The sequence below is a fragment of the Hyaena hyaena genome, unplaced genomic scaffold, assembly GCF_003009895.1.
Source record: "Hyaena hyaena isolate Hyena2069 unplaced genomic scaffold, ASM300989v1 scaffold_560, whole genome shotgun sequence".
Taxonomy (NCBI): Eukaryota; Metazoa; Chordata; class Mammalia; order Carnivora; family Hyaenidae; genus Hyaena; species Hyaena hyaena.
In genome coordinates, this window is record NW_024081192.1 from 99,917 (window position 1) to 115,408 (window position 15,492).

Here is a 15,492-nt window from a genome sequence, read left to right on the forward strand (position 1 = left end):
CTGGCCAATCCTGGGGCTCAGAGGGTAGGTCTGCTGGCTGCCCACTAAGTGAGGGAGCCCCAGGTTGCAGCTCTAAAGAGGCCCCAGTCAGTAACCAGCCACAGGCCATGAGGGTCAAACGGGCAGACTGCGCTAAACTCAGCTACCCATAGGACCATCTACATGCTGTCCTCCTGAGTCCCAGGAAGAAGACAGGTGGCTGTACCCTTGGCCAAGGGTAGGTGTGGCACTGCTGTCCGCTGCTGCTGTGCCCTTGTTGGCTTCCACGCAGTTGGATCAACAGAAGGAGCACTGCCATCCAAGGCTCCCAACCCAACCCAGGGCCACTCACCAGGAGCATGGGGCTCCCCGAAGTCCAGCGCCAGCTGGTGCTGCTGTGGGCCCTGGTGTGGGCACAGGGGGCAGGGTCTGCCTGTCCCTCCTGCGGAGGCCCCACACTGGCACCCCAAGCAGAACGAGCTCTGGTCCTGGAGCTAGCCAAGCAGCAGATCTTGGAGGGGCTACACCTGACCAGTCGTCCCAGAATAACTCACCCTCCACCCCAGGCAGCGCTGACCAGAGCCCTCCAGAGACTACAGCCGGGAAGTGTGGCTCCAGCGAATGGGGAGGAGGTCATCAGCTTTGCTACCATCACAGGTGGGTGGGGGAGAGAGAGGCAGAGAGCAGACCGGGAGAGGAAGGCGGCAGGGGAGACTGACAGAGAAGGCAGAAGGCGCAGGGTGTGGGAGGAGAAGTTGGGGCAGGGACTGTGTTGCAGAGGACAGGGGACACAAGGCAGTCCCGGTTTCCTCTAAAAGTGGGTGCTAGGGAGAGCCGTGGGCAGGGCTTGTGGGGGTCTCAGAGGAGAGCTTTGTCTCTGCTCACATTCCTTGGTCCCTTCTCCATCTCTCTGGCAGAGTCTTCCGCTTCAGCCTGCAGCTCCACACTTACCTTCCACCTGCCCACAGCTCGGTCCCAGCGCCTGTACCACGCCCGCCTCTGGCTGCACGTGCTCCCCACCTTTCCCGGGACTCTTTACTTGAGGACCTTCAGGTGGAACCCAGGGAGGCGGCGCCGCGGGGGGTCGCGCACCCTCCTGGCCCAGCACCAGACGACAACCCCAGGCTGGCACGCTCTGACTCTGCCCTCTAGTGGCTTGAGGGGGGAGGAGTCCGCTGTCCTGAATCTCCAGCTGGACTGCAGACTCCTAGGAGGCAACACCACTGCCGTCCCACAGTGGCTCCTGGACACAGCGGGAGAGGAGCGGCCCTTCCTGGAATTGAAGGTCCGGCCCAGTGGGCCTGGAGCAGGCCGTGCCAGGAGGAGGACCCCCACCTGTGAGCCCGAGACCCCCTTATGTTGCAGGCGAGACCATTATGTAGACTTCCAGGAACTGGGATGGCAGGACTGGATCCTGCAGCCAGAGGGGTACCAGCTAAATTACTGCAGTGGACAGTGCCCCCCTCACCTGGCAGGCAGCCCCGGCATTGCTGCCTCCTTCCATTCTGCTGTCTTCAGCCTCCTCAAGGCCAACAACCCTTGGCCCTTGGGTACTTCCTGCTGCGTCCCTACTGCCCGAAGACCCCTCTCTCTCCTCTACCTTGACCGTGACGGCAATGTGGTCAAGACAGATGTGCCAGATATGGTGGTGGAGGCCTGTGGCTGCAGCTAGCAAGAGGACCTGGGGGGGTGGAGTAAAGAGATCAGTTGGGGGTTCCCAGGCAAAGGGCATCTGTGGCTGGAGACACTAGATTCCTGATCCACAGCCCCACCCAACGGGTGGGGTGGCGGTATGACTGGGTTGCCCCCTAGGGGACCCAAGGGGGCACTTGCTCGTCCAGACTCTTGCCTATTCCAGGCTGGTTGATGTGTGGGGAGATGGGAAAAATGAGTTCTCTAAAAGAGTCTGCCCAGAAAGCATGGTTGCCTACCCTAACCCCTATGAAGAAATAGTAGACATGAGGGAGGGATGGAGGGAGGGAAGGAGAAGGCAGAGAAAAATTACTTCGTCTTTCTCAAGAAGAGAAAGTCCTCAAGTGAAGGAAGGAAGAAGCAGACCAAGGTCCCAGCAGGCTTGGGACTGGGGAAATAGACTTACCAAGGGTAGGGACTATGGAAGAGCTCTAAGGGAGGGTCAAGAAAGAGATGGGCAAGGGGCTAAGACGAGGTGTTTGGGAGAGCCCCGGAATTGGGAGTCAGGAGAGAGGGGTGCTGAGCCCTAGAAGTTCCCTGGGTTTTTTTTCCCCATGGGGGACAGGACACACTGGGGAGACAAATGTTTACACTTTCCTAATAAAAATGAGGGGGAAACCCAACAAGCATGAGTCATAAAGAAGGGCTGGGGTGATAGTCTAAAGGGTTAGGTTTTCAAGGTACAGTCTGGGGACCCCCGAAAGGTCCTTGAGACCCTTTCAGGAGTGTTCACAAGGTCAAAACTATTTTCATAATAATACTGATGTTATTTGCCTTTTTTATTTTCATTATCTCAAAAGTATACAGTGGAGTTTTCCAGAGGCTACGTGGCATGTGATTACATCATCTTTCTGACATCATTGTTAATAGGATATGTGCTTGTGTACTTTTGTGTTACAAACTTTTTTTTCAGTTTAATTTCTAATATAGTACATTGATATGAACCACATAAACAAAAATGCAATAAATGTTAAGAGTGTAAAGGGGGGTTGTCTGGCTCTCTCAGTGGGTAGAGCATGTGACTCTTAATCTCTAGGTCATGAATTCAAGCCCTACATGGGGCATGGAGCCTACTTTAAAAAAAAAAAAAGAGTGTATAGAGGTCTTGAAATCAAAATGTTTGAGAATCACTGAGCTAGAGACCTGGGTGAGGAGGAAAAAAAAGTGGTGGGCTCAAAAAAGTTTCCCTGAGAGGCGTCTGGGTAACTCAGTTGGTTGAGCATCTGACTTCAGCTCAGGTCATGATCTCGCAGTTCATGGGTTCAAGCCCCGCATCGGGCTCTGTGCTGACAGCTCAGAGCCTGGAGCTTGGATCCTGCTTCGGATTCTGTGTCTCCCTCTTTCTCTGCTCTTCCCCAGCTTCCACTCTGTCTCTGTCTCTCTCTCTCAGAAATAAATAAACATTAAAAAAAAAAAACACTTAAAAAAAAATGTTCCCTGAAAGAAAAGGCACATGGCTGGGACAGGAACATGTGTAGAGTGACCGATGGTCTTACCTTCTCCAGTGACCATTGGTCTTGCTTGCCCCCTGGGTGTAACTGATGTCTGGGCCAAATTCATATGGGGGAGGGAGGGTCCCACAGGACTCCTTCTATGTTCCACCACAGCTCCTACCTATATTTGTAGGGCCTCGGGCCTCTCCCTAGTTTCACCTTCTCCCCTTGACCCTCATTCTGAACAGTTAACCTACTAAGTCTCCAGGCCCAAGGAGGTGGTTCTTGGAAGCAGAGCTGGGATGTGGGAGGTCTGTCTGAGGGGTGACAGGAAAGGAAGAGACTCCTTTTCCTCACCATGTTTTCTCCCCTTTCTCATAAAGAAAGGTCAGAGAGACTAAAATAGCTGCCCCTTCCCCTGCATCCAGTCACCATGGCAACGCAAATCTAAAGGGACAGGGCACTCCCCTATCAGACACTACCGTTCTGTACAAGCAGCCTCTTCTAGTGTGCCTTTCCATTTCTTTGGGCTCATACAATCCCCTCCCTGGGCTCCTAACATAGGGCTTTGCTGGCAGGACTTGTCAAGCCTCCTTCTTCAGCTGCCCCAGTCTACTCTGATTCCAGACTCGAGAGTGTCATGCGCCAGAAGGGCCAGCAGAGGGAGCAGACAGCCTGGAAGCGCCGAAAGCCAACCGCACAGAGGTGCGGAGGTGCCCGCAGTCTCCAGAACTTCGAGAAGTAGGAGAGCGGGGGGCTCTCCGCGGAACGGTGCTTCCATCCCAGGTTCCTTAGAAACCTTGTGAACCGCATAGTCTGCACCCAGGTCCTCAGCCACTGCTTCTCTTGTTTATGCTCTATAGACCCCTCAATAACAAGCCAACGCTGTTTCAGTCCTGTTTGCACCAAACCCCAAATCTGTCCTAACCCCTTCACGTTCCATTGAAAGAGGCCGGCAGATGAAATACAGGATGGCATAATGCTCATTAGCACCGACCAAAGTCGACGACACTACCTCCGATATTATCTTTCTCGGACGGACTTTTTCGTCGCCTCCGCCCCCCCCCCTCCCCCTGCCATTCCCTAATATACTTCTCAGTTTTTTCAGGCTCTGGTTGGGGGCCTCTTCGTGGGCAGCCGATCCAAGAATCCATGCCGGGATTTATTGCCCACCACCAGCAGCGTGTTCAGCGCGGGGGGGGGGTAGGCAGTATAGGGTCCCTCAAGGGAGGGGGAGGATCCTGGGGGTCCTGGGGGTGCAATAAGCCCGGCACCCCCTCTCTTGCTTTTAGTTACCCCGCCTCATCTCCCAGAACTGCTAGAGGGAGGGAAGTAGAAGGGAGGTGAGAGGCGAGCGGGAAGAGCGGCGGCGCGCCAGCTGCTTGAGCGAGAAAAAGTTTTTGCAAAAGGGAAAAAAAAAGTTTGCGCTTCTCGCGGGTGGTCCCGGCTCGCGGCCCGGCGGGCTGGGCCGGCGGGAGGGCTGGCGGCCAGGTTAGGGGGGGTGGGGGTGGCACTGAGGCTGCGCTGCCGTGGCCCTGTCCGCCCCCCCTCCCCACCGCACACCCCCCAGCCCAGACTCTAGCCCTGGACCGCGCATCCCGAGCCCAGCGCCCAGAAGGAGGTGAGAAGGGGGGCAGGCGGGGGACCACCTGGGAGCAGTGGGGGAGGGGGCCCGAGGGGATGCCCTGCTTGCGAGGGACTCTGCCCAGCCAAGAGGGAGACATGGGGCACAGAGGCAAAACGGGGGTGGAAGAGCCTGGGGTGAGAAATAGAAAGTTTGAAGAATTTTTTCATTTGTATCTCCCTTTCTCTGTATCTTTTTTTTTCTTCTGACAGTCTCTGGGTCTCTGTCTCAGGCCACCGTGGATCTCTTTGTCTGTCTCCGCCTCTCCCACATATTAGAAACATCTCACTTTCATGAGGTTGGGATGAAGAGGCTGGAGGGACGGCTAGCTGGAGGTCTGCGTGGTAGACAGGGAACTCCAGGTGTGTCCCGAGCGCCGGCAGCAGGACGTCAGTGTTTCTGAAAGGAGGGAACAGCTAAGGAGAGAGCCCTAGGTGGGGTGGGGATGGGTGTGTGTGAGGCGACAAAACCAATGGGGGACGGCTAGGCTTGAACCCTGACCTGTCTTGTGACAGATGTGCTTGCTGGTGCATGTGTTATGGGGGAAAGGAGTGTCTTCTGGACTATGAAGGGGGCTGTAGGGGCCAGTGTCTAGTTTAGGCCCTAGAAAGACTCCCCAAGGAATTCCGACTCCTGAGTCCCAAGGGCTGTGGTCGGGGTGCTAAGGAGGAGTGGAGGAGACCTTGTCTTGACCCTCTGACCTCAGGACCACCGGGACAGCTGGGGCCAGGCGCAGGGAGACCCCTACTGGGACTGGGCGGGACCACTGGCCACTGCCTGCCTATGTATCCCCGTTGGACACCCCCCTCCCCAACGGGAGCTGGGGGCCCGAGGCCCCTCCTCTTGCTCAGACCACCCTGCCTGCCCTTGCTCCCCGCTCTGAAGCCTCTTTCAGGCCCGGTGACCCCGAAACAATCCGCCCTGGGCAGCTAGCTTTGGGGACAGGATTAGGGAAAGGGGATCCCATAGTGACTGGGGACTTAAGGTTTTGGGGGCTGGAGAACTGGGGTCTTCATAAGACAGGTCTTTACCGTCCGGTGGAAGGAGAAGGCGGGGCAATTTCCCGGGGGAGTTGTAAAGGGCCGGAATTAGGGTGGTTTTCCCTATGGGGGCGGGGCCCAGAGACACCCCCCCTCCCCAATTAGCTCCCCGGCTTCCCCAGCCGGGCGGTACAGACCCCGCCCTTGACGTCACTCAGGGGTTCCCGGGGGTCTGGAGGGGTTAACCCTTGGGAAGCCAGCTGTGATAATCAGGAACCCAAGGTGTCCTGACCCCTACCTTTCTCCATACACACCTTATTTTATTTACCCAGTCACTTTCTGTCCCTATAATTTCTGGATTCTTCTTTCTTTTCCACCCACTGGGACACCCACCCTCCAACAGTGCCCCCCACCCTGGGCGCCACTACCAGCTTTCTGGATGCACTAAGGGGAGGAGGGAAGAATGTGTCCCGCCTCTCAGCTCCCCCCGCCCTCCCTCCACCGCGGCTCGCTCGACTGGGCTCCCGGGGCGGGCGGGGGAAGCGGAGCTGTCTGCAGCCAGAGCCTGCGGCGGCGACTTGGGTGGGCCGAGGAGGCACGGGGGCGGGGAAGGCGGGACCGGGAGAAGGGGGGCGGGGCCTGCTCCTGGGACTTGGGGAGCGGGGGTGCGGGGGGGACCCTGGAAAATAGGGAGACACAGAAGATGATTCAGGGCTCCAGCAGGGGAACCCTAGAGTTCCCTGCCCCATCCTGCGCTTTCATCCACACCCCAGAAAAAACTTAACTGAAGCTGGAAAAGTTGGCGAAATTTTCCTGTCACTAGTTGAAGGGGAGACGTGGGTGGGCTGCGGCGTGCGTGGGCGAGGAGGGATGTCGCCCCATTTACATCACGACTCCCCTGCGGCTGGGCAGTGGCACTGAAAGGTGACTGAGTAGGCACGTTTTGGGGAGTCTCTAGTATTTGGGGGGTCGTTTGCAAGCCCCCGCCTCCTTCCCCTGGGTGAGTCATAGAGTTAGGAGGCGGGAGAAGTGTCCCCCCACCCAGCTGCCAGCCAGCTGTGCCCCCCCAACACACACACAGAGTGCCAAGGTCGAGTTGGGAGGTCTTGGATGCGGGATCCCGCTCTCCGCAGAGAAAGGAGGAGTTAGGAAGGGTACAGCCCAGGCTGCGGAGCTTGGGCTGGGTCATGGGGTCCGGGTTCCGCTCCCCATCTTACCCCGCCCTCACCCTAAATCCCAGCATCCCGGGATCACCCACCGCGCCGGCCGGCCCGCTCCCGGTCGTTCTCCACCCTACCCCGCCCCACCCCACCCTCAGTCCCGGGAGACCAGAAAACCCGGGGTGGAACACAAACTGGAGTTTGAGGAGAAAAGCGGACAGCAGCACCCTTTCCTCTCTCACAACTCTTCTCTAATGTATGATGACTTTGTTTTTTCATTCTCCCAAAGCTTTCTCTTACAGTCCCTATTCGGTTCCCGCAAAATACACCAAAAAGTTACATGGGTGCCCAGATTCAAACCACCCCAGAATAACACGTTTCCACTCTTTGTACTCAACAGAGCCAGGAGACTACCTCAGAAACCTTATCCCCTTCTGTACAGTTTCTGCCTTAGAGAGAAAAAGGCAGATCTTCCTTGCTCCCTCCGGGGCCCCATCAGCCGCTATGTCTGGGCTGTGGCGAGAGCTCCCTCTGCTGGACACTGGAGAAATTGTAGACGGGTTGTCCCTGGGCTGGAACAAATGAAGGAAAGGGAAAGGGGGCTTCGCGCTGCTTGAAGTTAGATGCTCAGCATGAGTTCCCCCATCCCACCCCTCAAAGCTGGCCCATTGTCAGAGCAAGAAGAAATAGAGGGCCCATGGCATAAAATTCCTTGAGACTCAGACTCATATAGGCTCAATTAGTTCATGATACCCCTCCCCCCCCCACGTACACACTTGTGCTCGCATAGACCATCCAGGCAAAGATCCCACTCAGTTCCCATAAAGATCCCCAAGAGTGCCTCTGGCTCTTCAGGACTTCTTTTCTTACCCTCGCCCTGTCTGAGTGATGTTCGATTCAATTTGATTTCCCATGGCAGTGGTCTTAGAGGGACTCTGCCCAGGGTTCTATACCTGAATTAGTTATCTAACCTTCCCCATTTCCCTCCTGCCTTTATAACTTGCAGATCTCCCTTCCCCTCCTGAAGTGTCCCCACACTCTCCTCTGAGACACCATGTTCAACTCGATGACCCCACCGCCAGTCAGTAGCTATGGCGAGCCCTGCTGTCTCCGGCCCCTCCCCAGTCAGGCCCCCAGCATGGGGACAGAAGGTCAGTGCAAATGCCAGTCTCCGGGGCTTGAGGACTGGCAGCTCTGTCAACCAGCCCCGGGGATCCCTCTTCCATTTCCTACCCCATGCCAGTTTCCAATCCACAAGAAGATTTGAGGCTTCGTGTCATATAGGCTCGGAATATGGGATCAGGCCTCTCATGGGGTTTCAAGGTGAGGCCTTATGTGTCCCCCATTCCTATTCCTCATTCTGGCTTTCTCTTTTCTAGGATTGCCTGGTCTGCCCTTCTGCCACCAGGCCAACTTCATGTCTGGCCCCCACAGTTATGGGCCAGCCAGGGAGACCAACAGCTGCACTGAGGGTGAGGCCTCAGGCAATATCTCTTCCTTTTCTGCCCCTCTAGGACTTGTAGTAAATGAGGTGGGGGTGGGCAGGTGATCTAACTTAGAAGAGGAAACGTTTGGAGATTGGAGTAAGGAGTCAGCATGATCAAAAAGTCACAGATGGGGTCAGTAGGGCAAAGCAGAGTCAGGACCCATGGGTGGGGTTTATGGAGTCGTGCCCTGTTTACTATAGCTCTCTTGCTTGTTTCCTGCCCCAGCCCCACTCTTTCCTCCTCCCCGAAGTGCGGTCAAGTTGACCAAGAAGCGGGCACTCTCCATCTCACCTCTGTCGGATGCCAGCCTGGATCTGCAGACAGTTATCCGCACCTCACCCAGCTCCCTTGTGGCCTTCATCAACTCACGCTGCGCATCTCCAGGGGGCTCCTATGGTCACCTCTCCATCGGCACTATGAGGTGCAGATAGCCTTGGGCTAAAAGGCCCCCCTAAAGACCCTACCAAACCCTACTAAAAGCCTCAAGCCCTCCAAAGCACTTGACCTTATTTTAATCCTTATCATTTCAAAGATGTTGAAGCCCTCCTCAACACTTCCCTGGGACTGCCTTAGCCACCTCCCATACCACCTTTCAGGAACACTTCAAATAGCCCAAGAGCTCCGGCAACTTTCTGAGATGATAGTCCTAAGTGACTGCCTCTTCTCCTCCTCCTCCTCCTCCTCCTTCTCCTCAGCCCATCTCTGGGATTCCCACCCCAGATGAATCACCAAAAAGGCACCTCGCCTTCCTTCGGGGTCCAGCCCTGTGGTCCCCATGACCCCACCCAGGGTGGGATGATGCCGCATCCTCAGTCCCGGGGACCCCTCCCAACTTGCCAGGTGAGAATCCTCATATTGCCACCCGATTTCCCTCAGCTCAGAGTGGTGGGTGGTGGTGGACTTTACGGGGCAAGGTGAAGGAAGGACAGGGGATATAAAAGTTTTCGGTACCAGACAAATGAAGGGGTGTTGTTGCCGGGGTTCACTGCTCGGGGCTGGATCAGACTCTTCCAAATGAGATCCCCCACCTTTTGCCCACCCCAGTGCAGTCTGAGGAGGAAGTCTCTTCTAAAACCAGGGGTGCCAGCGGCTTGGGTGGGGGCACGCAGGGCAGGAAAACCTGGCTGGGTTCCCTCTTCCTTCTGCCCACTTCTGCCTTCATCACCCTCACCTCTTCCCTTGGGGAAGCTGAAGTCTGAGCTGGACCTGCTGGTTAGCAAGTGCCCAGAGGAGCCCTTGGAGGGTGATATGTCCAGCCCCAACTCTACAGGCACACAGGTAAGAGGGGATGATTTTACCTCTGAAACCTGAGCGAAACAAAAGCTGTCACCCAAGTGACCCTAGGATTACCTCTTGTGCCCTAGGATCCCCTGCTGGGGATGCTGGATGGGCGGGAGGACCTGGAGAGAGAGGAAAAGCCTGAGCCTGAATCAGTGTATGAGACTGACTGCCGCTGGGATGGCTGTAGCCAGGAATTTGACTCCCAGGAGCAGCTGGTGCACGTGAGCCCCAGGGGGTAACAGGAATGCTGGCTGGATCTTGTAGGACATTCTGGTGGGACCTTGTGGAATTAGGCAGGAGGTCAGGATACTGAGGTCAGAGGTTGAGTGCCTCGTGGGGTAGGCAGAAACTCAGGAGCTATAGCTTTGTTTTAGAAACTTGGAAGGACTGAGACATGGGCTCTGATGTTCTTTCTGCCCCTTCTTTCCCGGTGAAGTGAAGCCTTGGGGGAATATGGTGGGATGGGGCGGTCAAGGGAAGGTCTGCTTTGGGTCTTGATGGCATAAGGGAACCTCAGAGAGCCTCTGTATCTCCTCTTTCAGCACATCAACAGTGAGCACATCCATGGAGAGCGGAAAGAGTTCGTGTGCCATTGGGGGGGCTGCTCCAGGGAGCTGAGGCCCTTCAAAGCCCAGTACATGCTGGTGGTCCACATGCGCAGACACACGGGCGAGAAGCCACACAAGTGCACGGTGAGGCACCCACTTCCCAAGCTCAGGGTCCCTTCCTAAATTGGGGCTCCCCACCAAGGCAGAGCTCATATGACTTTCACGGATCCTAGGCACTTTTGCCTTCATTGGCCACTTCCTCCATAAACAAATATTTAAAAATTGTATTTTATGACTGTATTAGTATAAAATTGAACCTATTGATATTGCATATTAATTTGGACACTTCCTTGGACCTAAAGGCTATTTCCCCCTTGCTTTTAAAAGAAATTAGAGATGGGGCGCTTGGGTGGCTTAGTCGGTTAAGCGTCCGACTTTTGCTTAGGTCATGATCTCGCGGTTCGTGGGTTCAAGCCCCGCATTGGGCTCTGTGCTGACTGCCAGCTCAGAGCCTAGAGCCTGTTTCAGTCTGTGACTCCCTCTCTCTCTGACCCTCCCCTGCTCACGCTGTCTCTCTCTCTCCTAGAAATAAATAAATCATAAAAAAATAAAATAAAATAAAATAAAATAAATTAGAGGTGCCTGGGTGGCTCAGGTGGTTGAGCATCCAACTCTTGACTTCAGCTCAGGTTATGGTCTCATGTCTCATGGTTGTGAGATTAAACCCCGCTGGGCATGGAGCCTGCTTAAGAGTCTCTCTCTCTCTCTGTCTCTCTCTCTCTGTCTCTCTCTCTCTGCCCCTTCGTGACAAGTGTGCACATACTCTCTCTCTTCCTCAAATAAATTAATTAATTAAAACATTTTGTGGGCCCCTGAAAGTACTCTGGGCCCTCGGCACTGTGCCTACTACTCTGCCTAACGGAGAAGGTCTGTGCAAAGAATGTAATACACTCCCAGAATGACCCCATCCTGAGGCAGCCTAAGAGCCTGGTACAGGAAGATCTGCTCCAGCTTGACCAGGGGATGCTCACTGCCTCATCTCCGTGTCCCTGCAGCCAGAGTGACTATAGCTTCATGTTTCCCCAGCTCTTGCCTGCCCTTATCCCTGAATTTTGGGAACTGCTCTCCCATCTTGAGTTCTATTCTCTGATGCACGTCCCTTTTGAGATTTACGGTTCTTCTAATCTCCATGTCCTTCTGTCTGAGAGCTATCTTTTGACCCCAACATCCCCTAGTTTGAAGGGTGCCGGAAGTCATACTCACGCCTTGAAAACCTGAAGACACACCTGCGGTCACACACGGGTGAGAAGCCATACATGTGTGAGCACGAGGGCTGCAGTAAAGCCTTCAGCAATGCCAGTGACCGAGCCAAGCACCAGAATCGGACCCACTCCAATGAGGTGAATGCCCTACCTAAGAGACCCTCCCCACTTGAGAAGCCAGCTACTGGGGAGATTCCCCCATAAGAAATCCCTTAGCCCAGCACCCATTCCACGGAGGTGAGTCACCCCCCCCCCACCGCCCACAACCTAATTCACCTGGATAAGTCCTTTCTGAAACCAAGAATTTCCACTTACCATCCCACCCCCTACCTCTAACCAGCCAAAGGGCCAACATAAATCGACCCATTCTAACTAGAGGAGACACCTGGTCCCTTCGACCCCTGACTTTAGGAGGCCTCACAGACCTGGGCTGTCAGTTTTCCTAATCTTCCCCTTGACCTGCTCATTTTTAACTCCAAGGGTCCCACCTCCTTAATTCCTTGGGTGCTGTGCATTTCTCTCCAACCCCCTTGTCTCCACTTGATGTCACCTTCCCAATCCTTCTGCACTCTCCCGCTTTGATTTCTTTACCTGCTGTCTTCCCTGTTCACTCAACAGAAGCCGTATGTGTGTAAGCTCCCTGGCTGCACCAAACGCTACACAGATCCCAGCTCACTGCGGAAACATGTCAAGACAGTGCACGGTCCTGATGCCCATGTGACCAAGCGGCACCGAGGAGACGGCCCCCTGCCCAGGGCACCATCCCTTTCCACAGTGGAGCCCAAGAGGGAGCGGGATGGAGGCCCCATCAGGGAAGAGGGCAGACTGACCGTGCCAGAGGGCACTATGGTGAGCTGGCCTGGGTTACCCTTGCCTCCATGCCCCATCTGCCCTGCCCACATTCTTCTAGTCCCTTCCAACTCTTCCATGTCCTCTGTAAATCACTCTTCTGTGGACAGCCCTCCAGTCTCATGCCAGTGGTGCTCCTTAGACTACCTCAAATTGAGAGATTTTAGTGTAATTAATTAATAGGTTTAACAAACTCTTTTATGGGGCTCAGTATATTACTCTAACTTATGCATGGCTTACATATATAATTAACATGTAATATGACTGTAATTTCATATACTTACAACTTCATGAAAAGGGGACTTACTCTCCGCATTTTCAGATGATGAAACTCAGGCATAGTTTCCAAAGTTCTGATTGTCCAAAGTCACAGAACTAAGCACGAATTTGAACCCAGGCAGTCTGTGCTCCAGTCTAGGCTCTTCTCATCAAAATCTCTCCAGTTTGCCCCTGACCCTCACCTGCTCAGCCTCCCTATATCTGTAAGCTTCCCCCCAGTCCAAGCAGGGGCTTTAGCCAAGTTTAGGCACCTCGGGGGAGGGGAGTGGAGAGGGGCCACACTCAGACCTCATTTTCCCCACAGAAGCCGCAGCCCAGCCCTGGAGCCCAATCGTCCTGCAGTAGCGACCACTCCCCAGCAGGCAGTGCAACTAATACAGATAGTGGTGTGGAAATGACTGGAAATGCAGGGGGCAGCACTGAGGACCTGTCCAGCTTGGATGAGGGGCCTTGCATTGCTGGCACTGGTCTATCCACTCTTCGCCGCCTTGAGAACCTCAGACTGGACCAGCTACATCAGCTTCGGCCAATAGGACCCCGGGGCCTCAAACTGCCCAGCCTGACCCATACTGGTGAGACCTGGGTGTGGGAATAGTTGCTGGGCTGAGATCTGGACCTCCTCTGAAGTTGGGAGGACTCCACCCTTCAGGGCTGCCCTATAGTACCTTTATACAATTAGGACAAGGACCCCTTTCCTCAAGACATTTCCATCTATCAGGTAACTGTGATATACAGTCTATAATGTGAATGCTGCCCCCTAGGGCTGTGCAGTGTGCAACCTATACAATTGTTCATGGTGGTCCTGAATCCCTGGTGACCCAGACAGAAAGGGCATGGGAGGAGACAGAACTGATTGGTCAGAGTTAAGGAGACTGTCCCTGGGATTCCGGGACAAGGCTGTCCCCATAGGGTGGTAGGGTGAGATGTAGGGGGTTCCCTGACCATCTTGCCTTTTTCCTTATCACTTGTAGGCACCCCTGTGTCCCGCCGTCTGGGCCCCCCAGTTTCTCTTGACCGCCGCAGTAGCAGCTCCAGCAGTGTCAGCTCAGCCTATACTGTCAGCCGCCGCTCCTCCCTGGCCTCCCCTTTCCCCCCTGGCTCCCCGCCAGAGAATGGGGCATCTTCTTTGCCCAGCCTCACCCCTGCCCAGCACTACCTGCTCCGGGCAAGATATGCTTCAGCCAGGGGAGGTGGTACCCCACCCACGGCAGCACCCAGCCTGGATCAGATGGGGAATCTTTCTGCGCCTTCCTGGAGAAGCCGAGCTGAGTATCCAGGATACAACCCCAATGTTGGGGTCACCCGGAGGGCCAGTGACCCAGCCCGGGCTGTTGACCGCCCTGCCCCAGCCAGAGTCCAGCGGTTCAAGAGCTTGGGTTGTGTCCACACGGCCCCCACTGTGGCAGGGGGAGGACGGAACTTCGATCCCCAACTCCCAACCACTGTCTACTCACCACAGCCCCCCAGCATCACTGAGAATATTGCCATGGACACCAGAGGGCTACGGGAAGAGCCGGAAGGTGGGAACTCCATGATAGGCAGTGGTCTGACCCCCTATATGGACTTCCCACCTACTGATGCTTTAGGATATGGGGGACCTGAGGGGGCAGTGGCTGAGCCTTATGGAGCTAGGGGTCCAGGCTCCCTGCCTCTTGGGCCTGGTCCACCCACCAACTATGGGCCAAACCCCTGTCCCCAGCAGGTCTCCTATCCTGAACCCACCCCTGAACCATGGGGTGAGTTCCCTTCCCACTCTGGGCTGTACCCAAGCCCCAAGGCTCCAGCTGGAGTCTACAACCAGTGTCCTCGTCTTGAACATTACGGACAAGTGCAGGTCAAGCCAGAACAGGGGTGTCCAGTGGGTTCTGACTCCACAGGACTGGCACCCTGCCTCAATGCCCACCCCAGCGAGGGGCCTCCTCGCCCACAGCCTCTGTTCTCCCACTACCCCCAGCCTCCGCCTCCTCAGTACCCTCAGTCAGGTGCCTATACCCAGCCACCCTCTGATTATCTTTCTTCAGAACCCAGGCCTGATCTGGATTTTGATTCCCCCGCTCACTCTGCAGGACAACTCAAGGCTCAGCTTGTGTGTAATTATGTTCAGTCTCAACAGGAACTGCTATGGGAGGGTGGGGGCAGGGGAGATCCCCCAGTCCAGGAACCTCTCTACCAGAGTCCCAAGTTTCTGGGGGGTTCCCAGGTTAGCCCAAGCCCTGCCAAGGCCCCATTGGCCACATATGGACCAGGCTTTGCACCTAACTTGCCCAGTCACAAGTCAGGCTCCTATCCCACCCCTCCACCATGCCATGAAAATTTTGCAGTGGGGGCAAACAAGGCTTCCCATAGGCCAGCAGCACCGCCCCGAATTCTGCCCCCACTGACCACTTGCTACGGGACCCTCAAGGCAGGGGGCACCAACCCCAGCTGTGGTCATCCCGAGGTGGGCAGGCTGGGAGGGGGTCCTGCCTTATACGCTCCTCCTGAAGGGCAGGTGTGCAACCCTCTGGACTCTCTTGACCTTGACAACACTCAGCTGGACTTTGTGGCTATTCTGGATGAGGCCCAGGGGCTGAGTCCTCCTCCTTCCCATGATCAGGGGGACAGCTCTGAACATACCCCACCTCCCTCTGGGCCCCCCAACATGGCTGTGGGCAACATGAGTATCTTACTAGGATCCCTGCCTGGGGAGACACAATTCCTCAACTCTAGTGCCTAAAGAGTAGGGAATCCCAGGAATCACAGATCCATTTCCTGAAGGGTTTCCATCCCCACAGAGAAGTTGGGAGGAGGAGCCATAGCCCCTGGGATGCCCCAGGGATGGGGGGTATGGGTTGGGGCTGTATACCTTCTGTATATGTTTGGGGGAGGAATTTGATAATGACACTGTTTCTGGATAATAAAGGAACTGCATCCGAAAG

General features: G+C 55.4%; 2 protein-coding genes across 2 annotated transcripts; both read left to right on the plus strand.

Moving 5' to 3' along the window:
* The first annotated feature begins 338 nt into the window (after positions 1-338).
* On the plus strand, positions 339-1,651 carry INHBE (inhibin subunit beta E). Its single transcript, XM_039256188.1, has 2 exons — positions 339-636; positions 897-1,651. The coding sequence occupies exons 1-2, from the start codon at positions 339-341 to the stop codon at positions 1,649-1,651; spliced, it is 1,053 nt and encodes a 350-aa protein (XP_039112119.1).
* Positions 1,652-7,922: 6,271 nt separating this feature from the next.
* On the plus strand, positions 7,923-15,481 carry GLI1 (GLI family zinc finger 1). The gene is made up of 11 exons (XM_039256186.1): positions 7,923-8,019; positions 8,248-8,340; positions 8,581-8,776; positions 9,051-9,195; positions 9,544-9,633; positions 9,720-9,857; positions 10,179-10,328; positions 11,420-11,584; positions 12,065-12,295; positions 12,879-13,146; positions 13,546-15,481. Exons 1-11 carry the CDS (start codon positions 7,923-7,925, stop codon positions 15,288-15,290), a joined length of 3,318 nt encoding a protein of 1,105 aa, XP_039112117.1. The 3' UTR covers positions 15,291-15,481.
* The last annotated feature ends 11 nt before the right edge of the window (positions 15,482-15,492 follow it).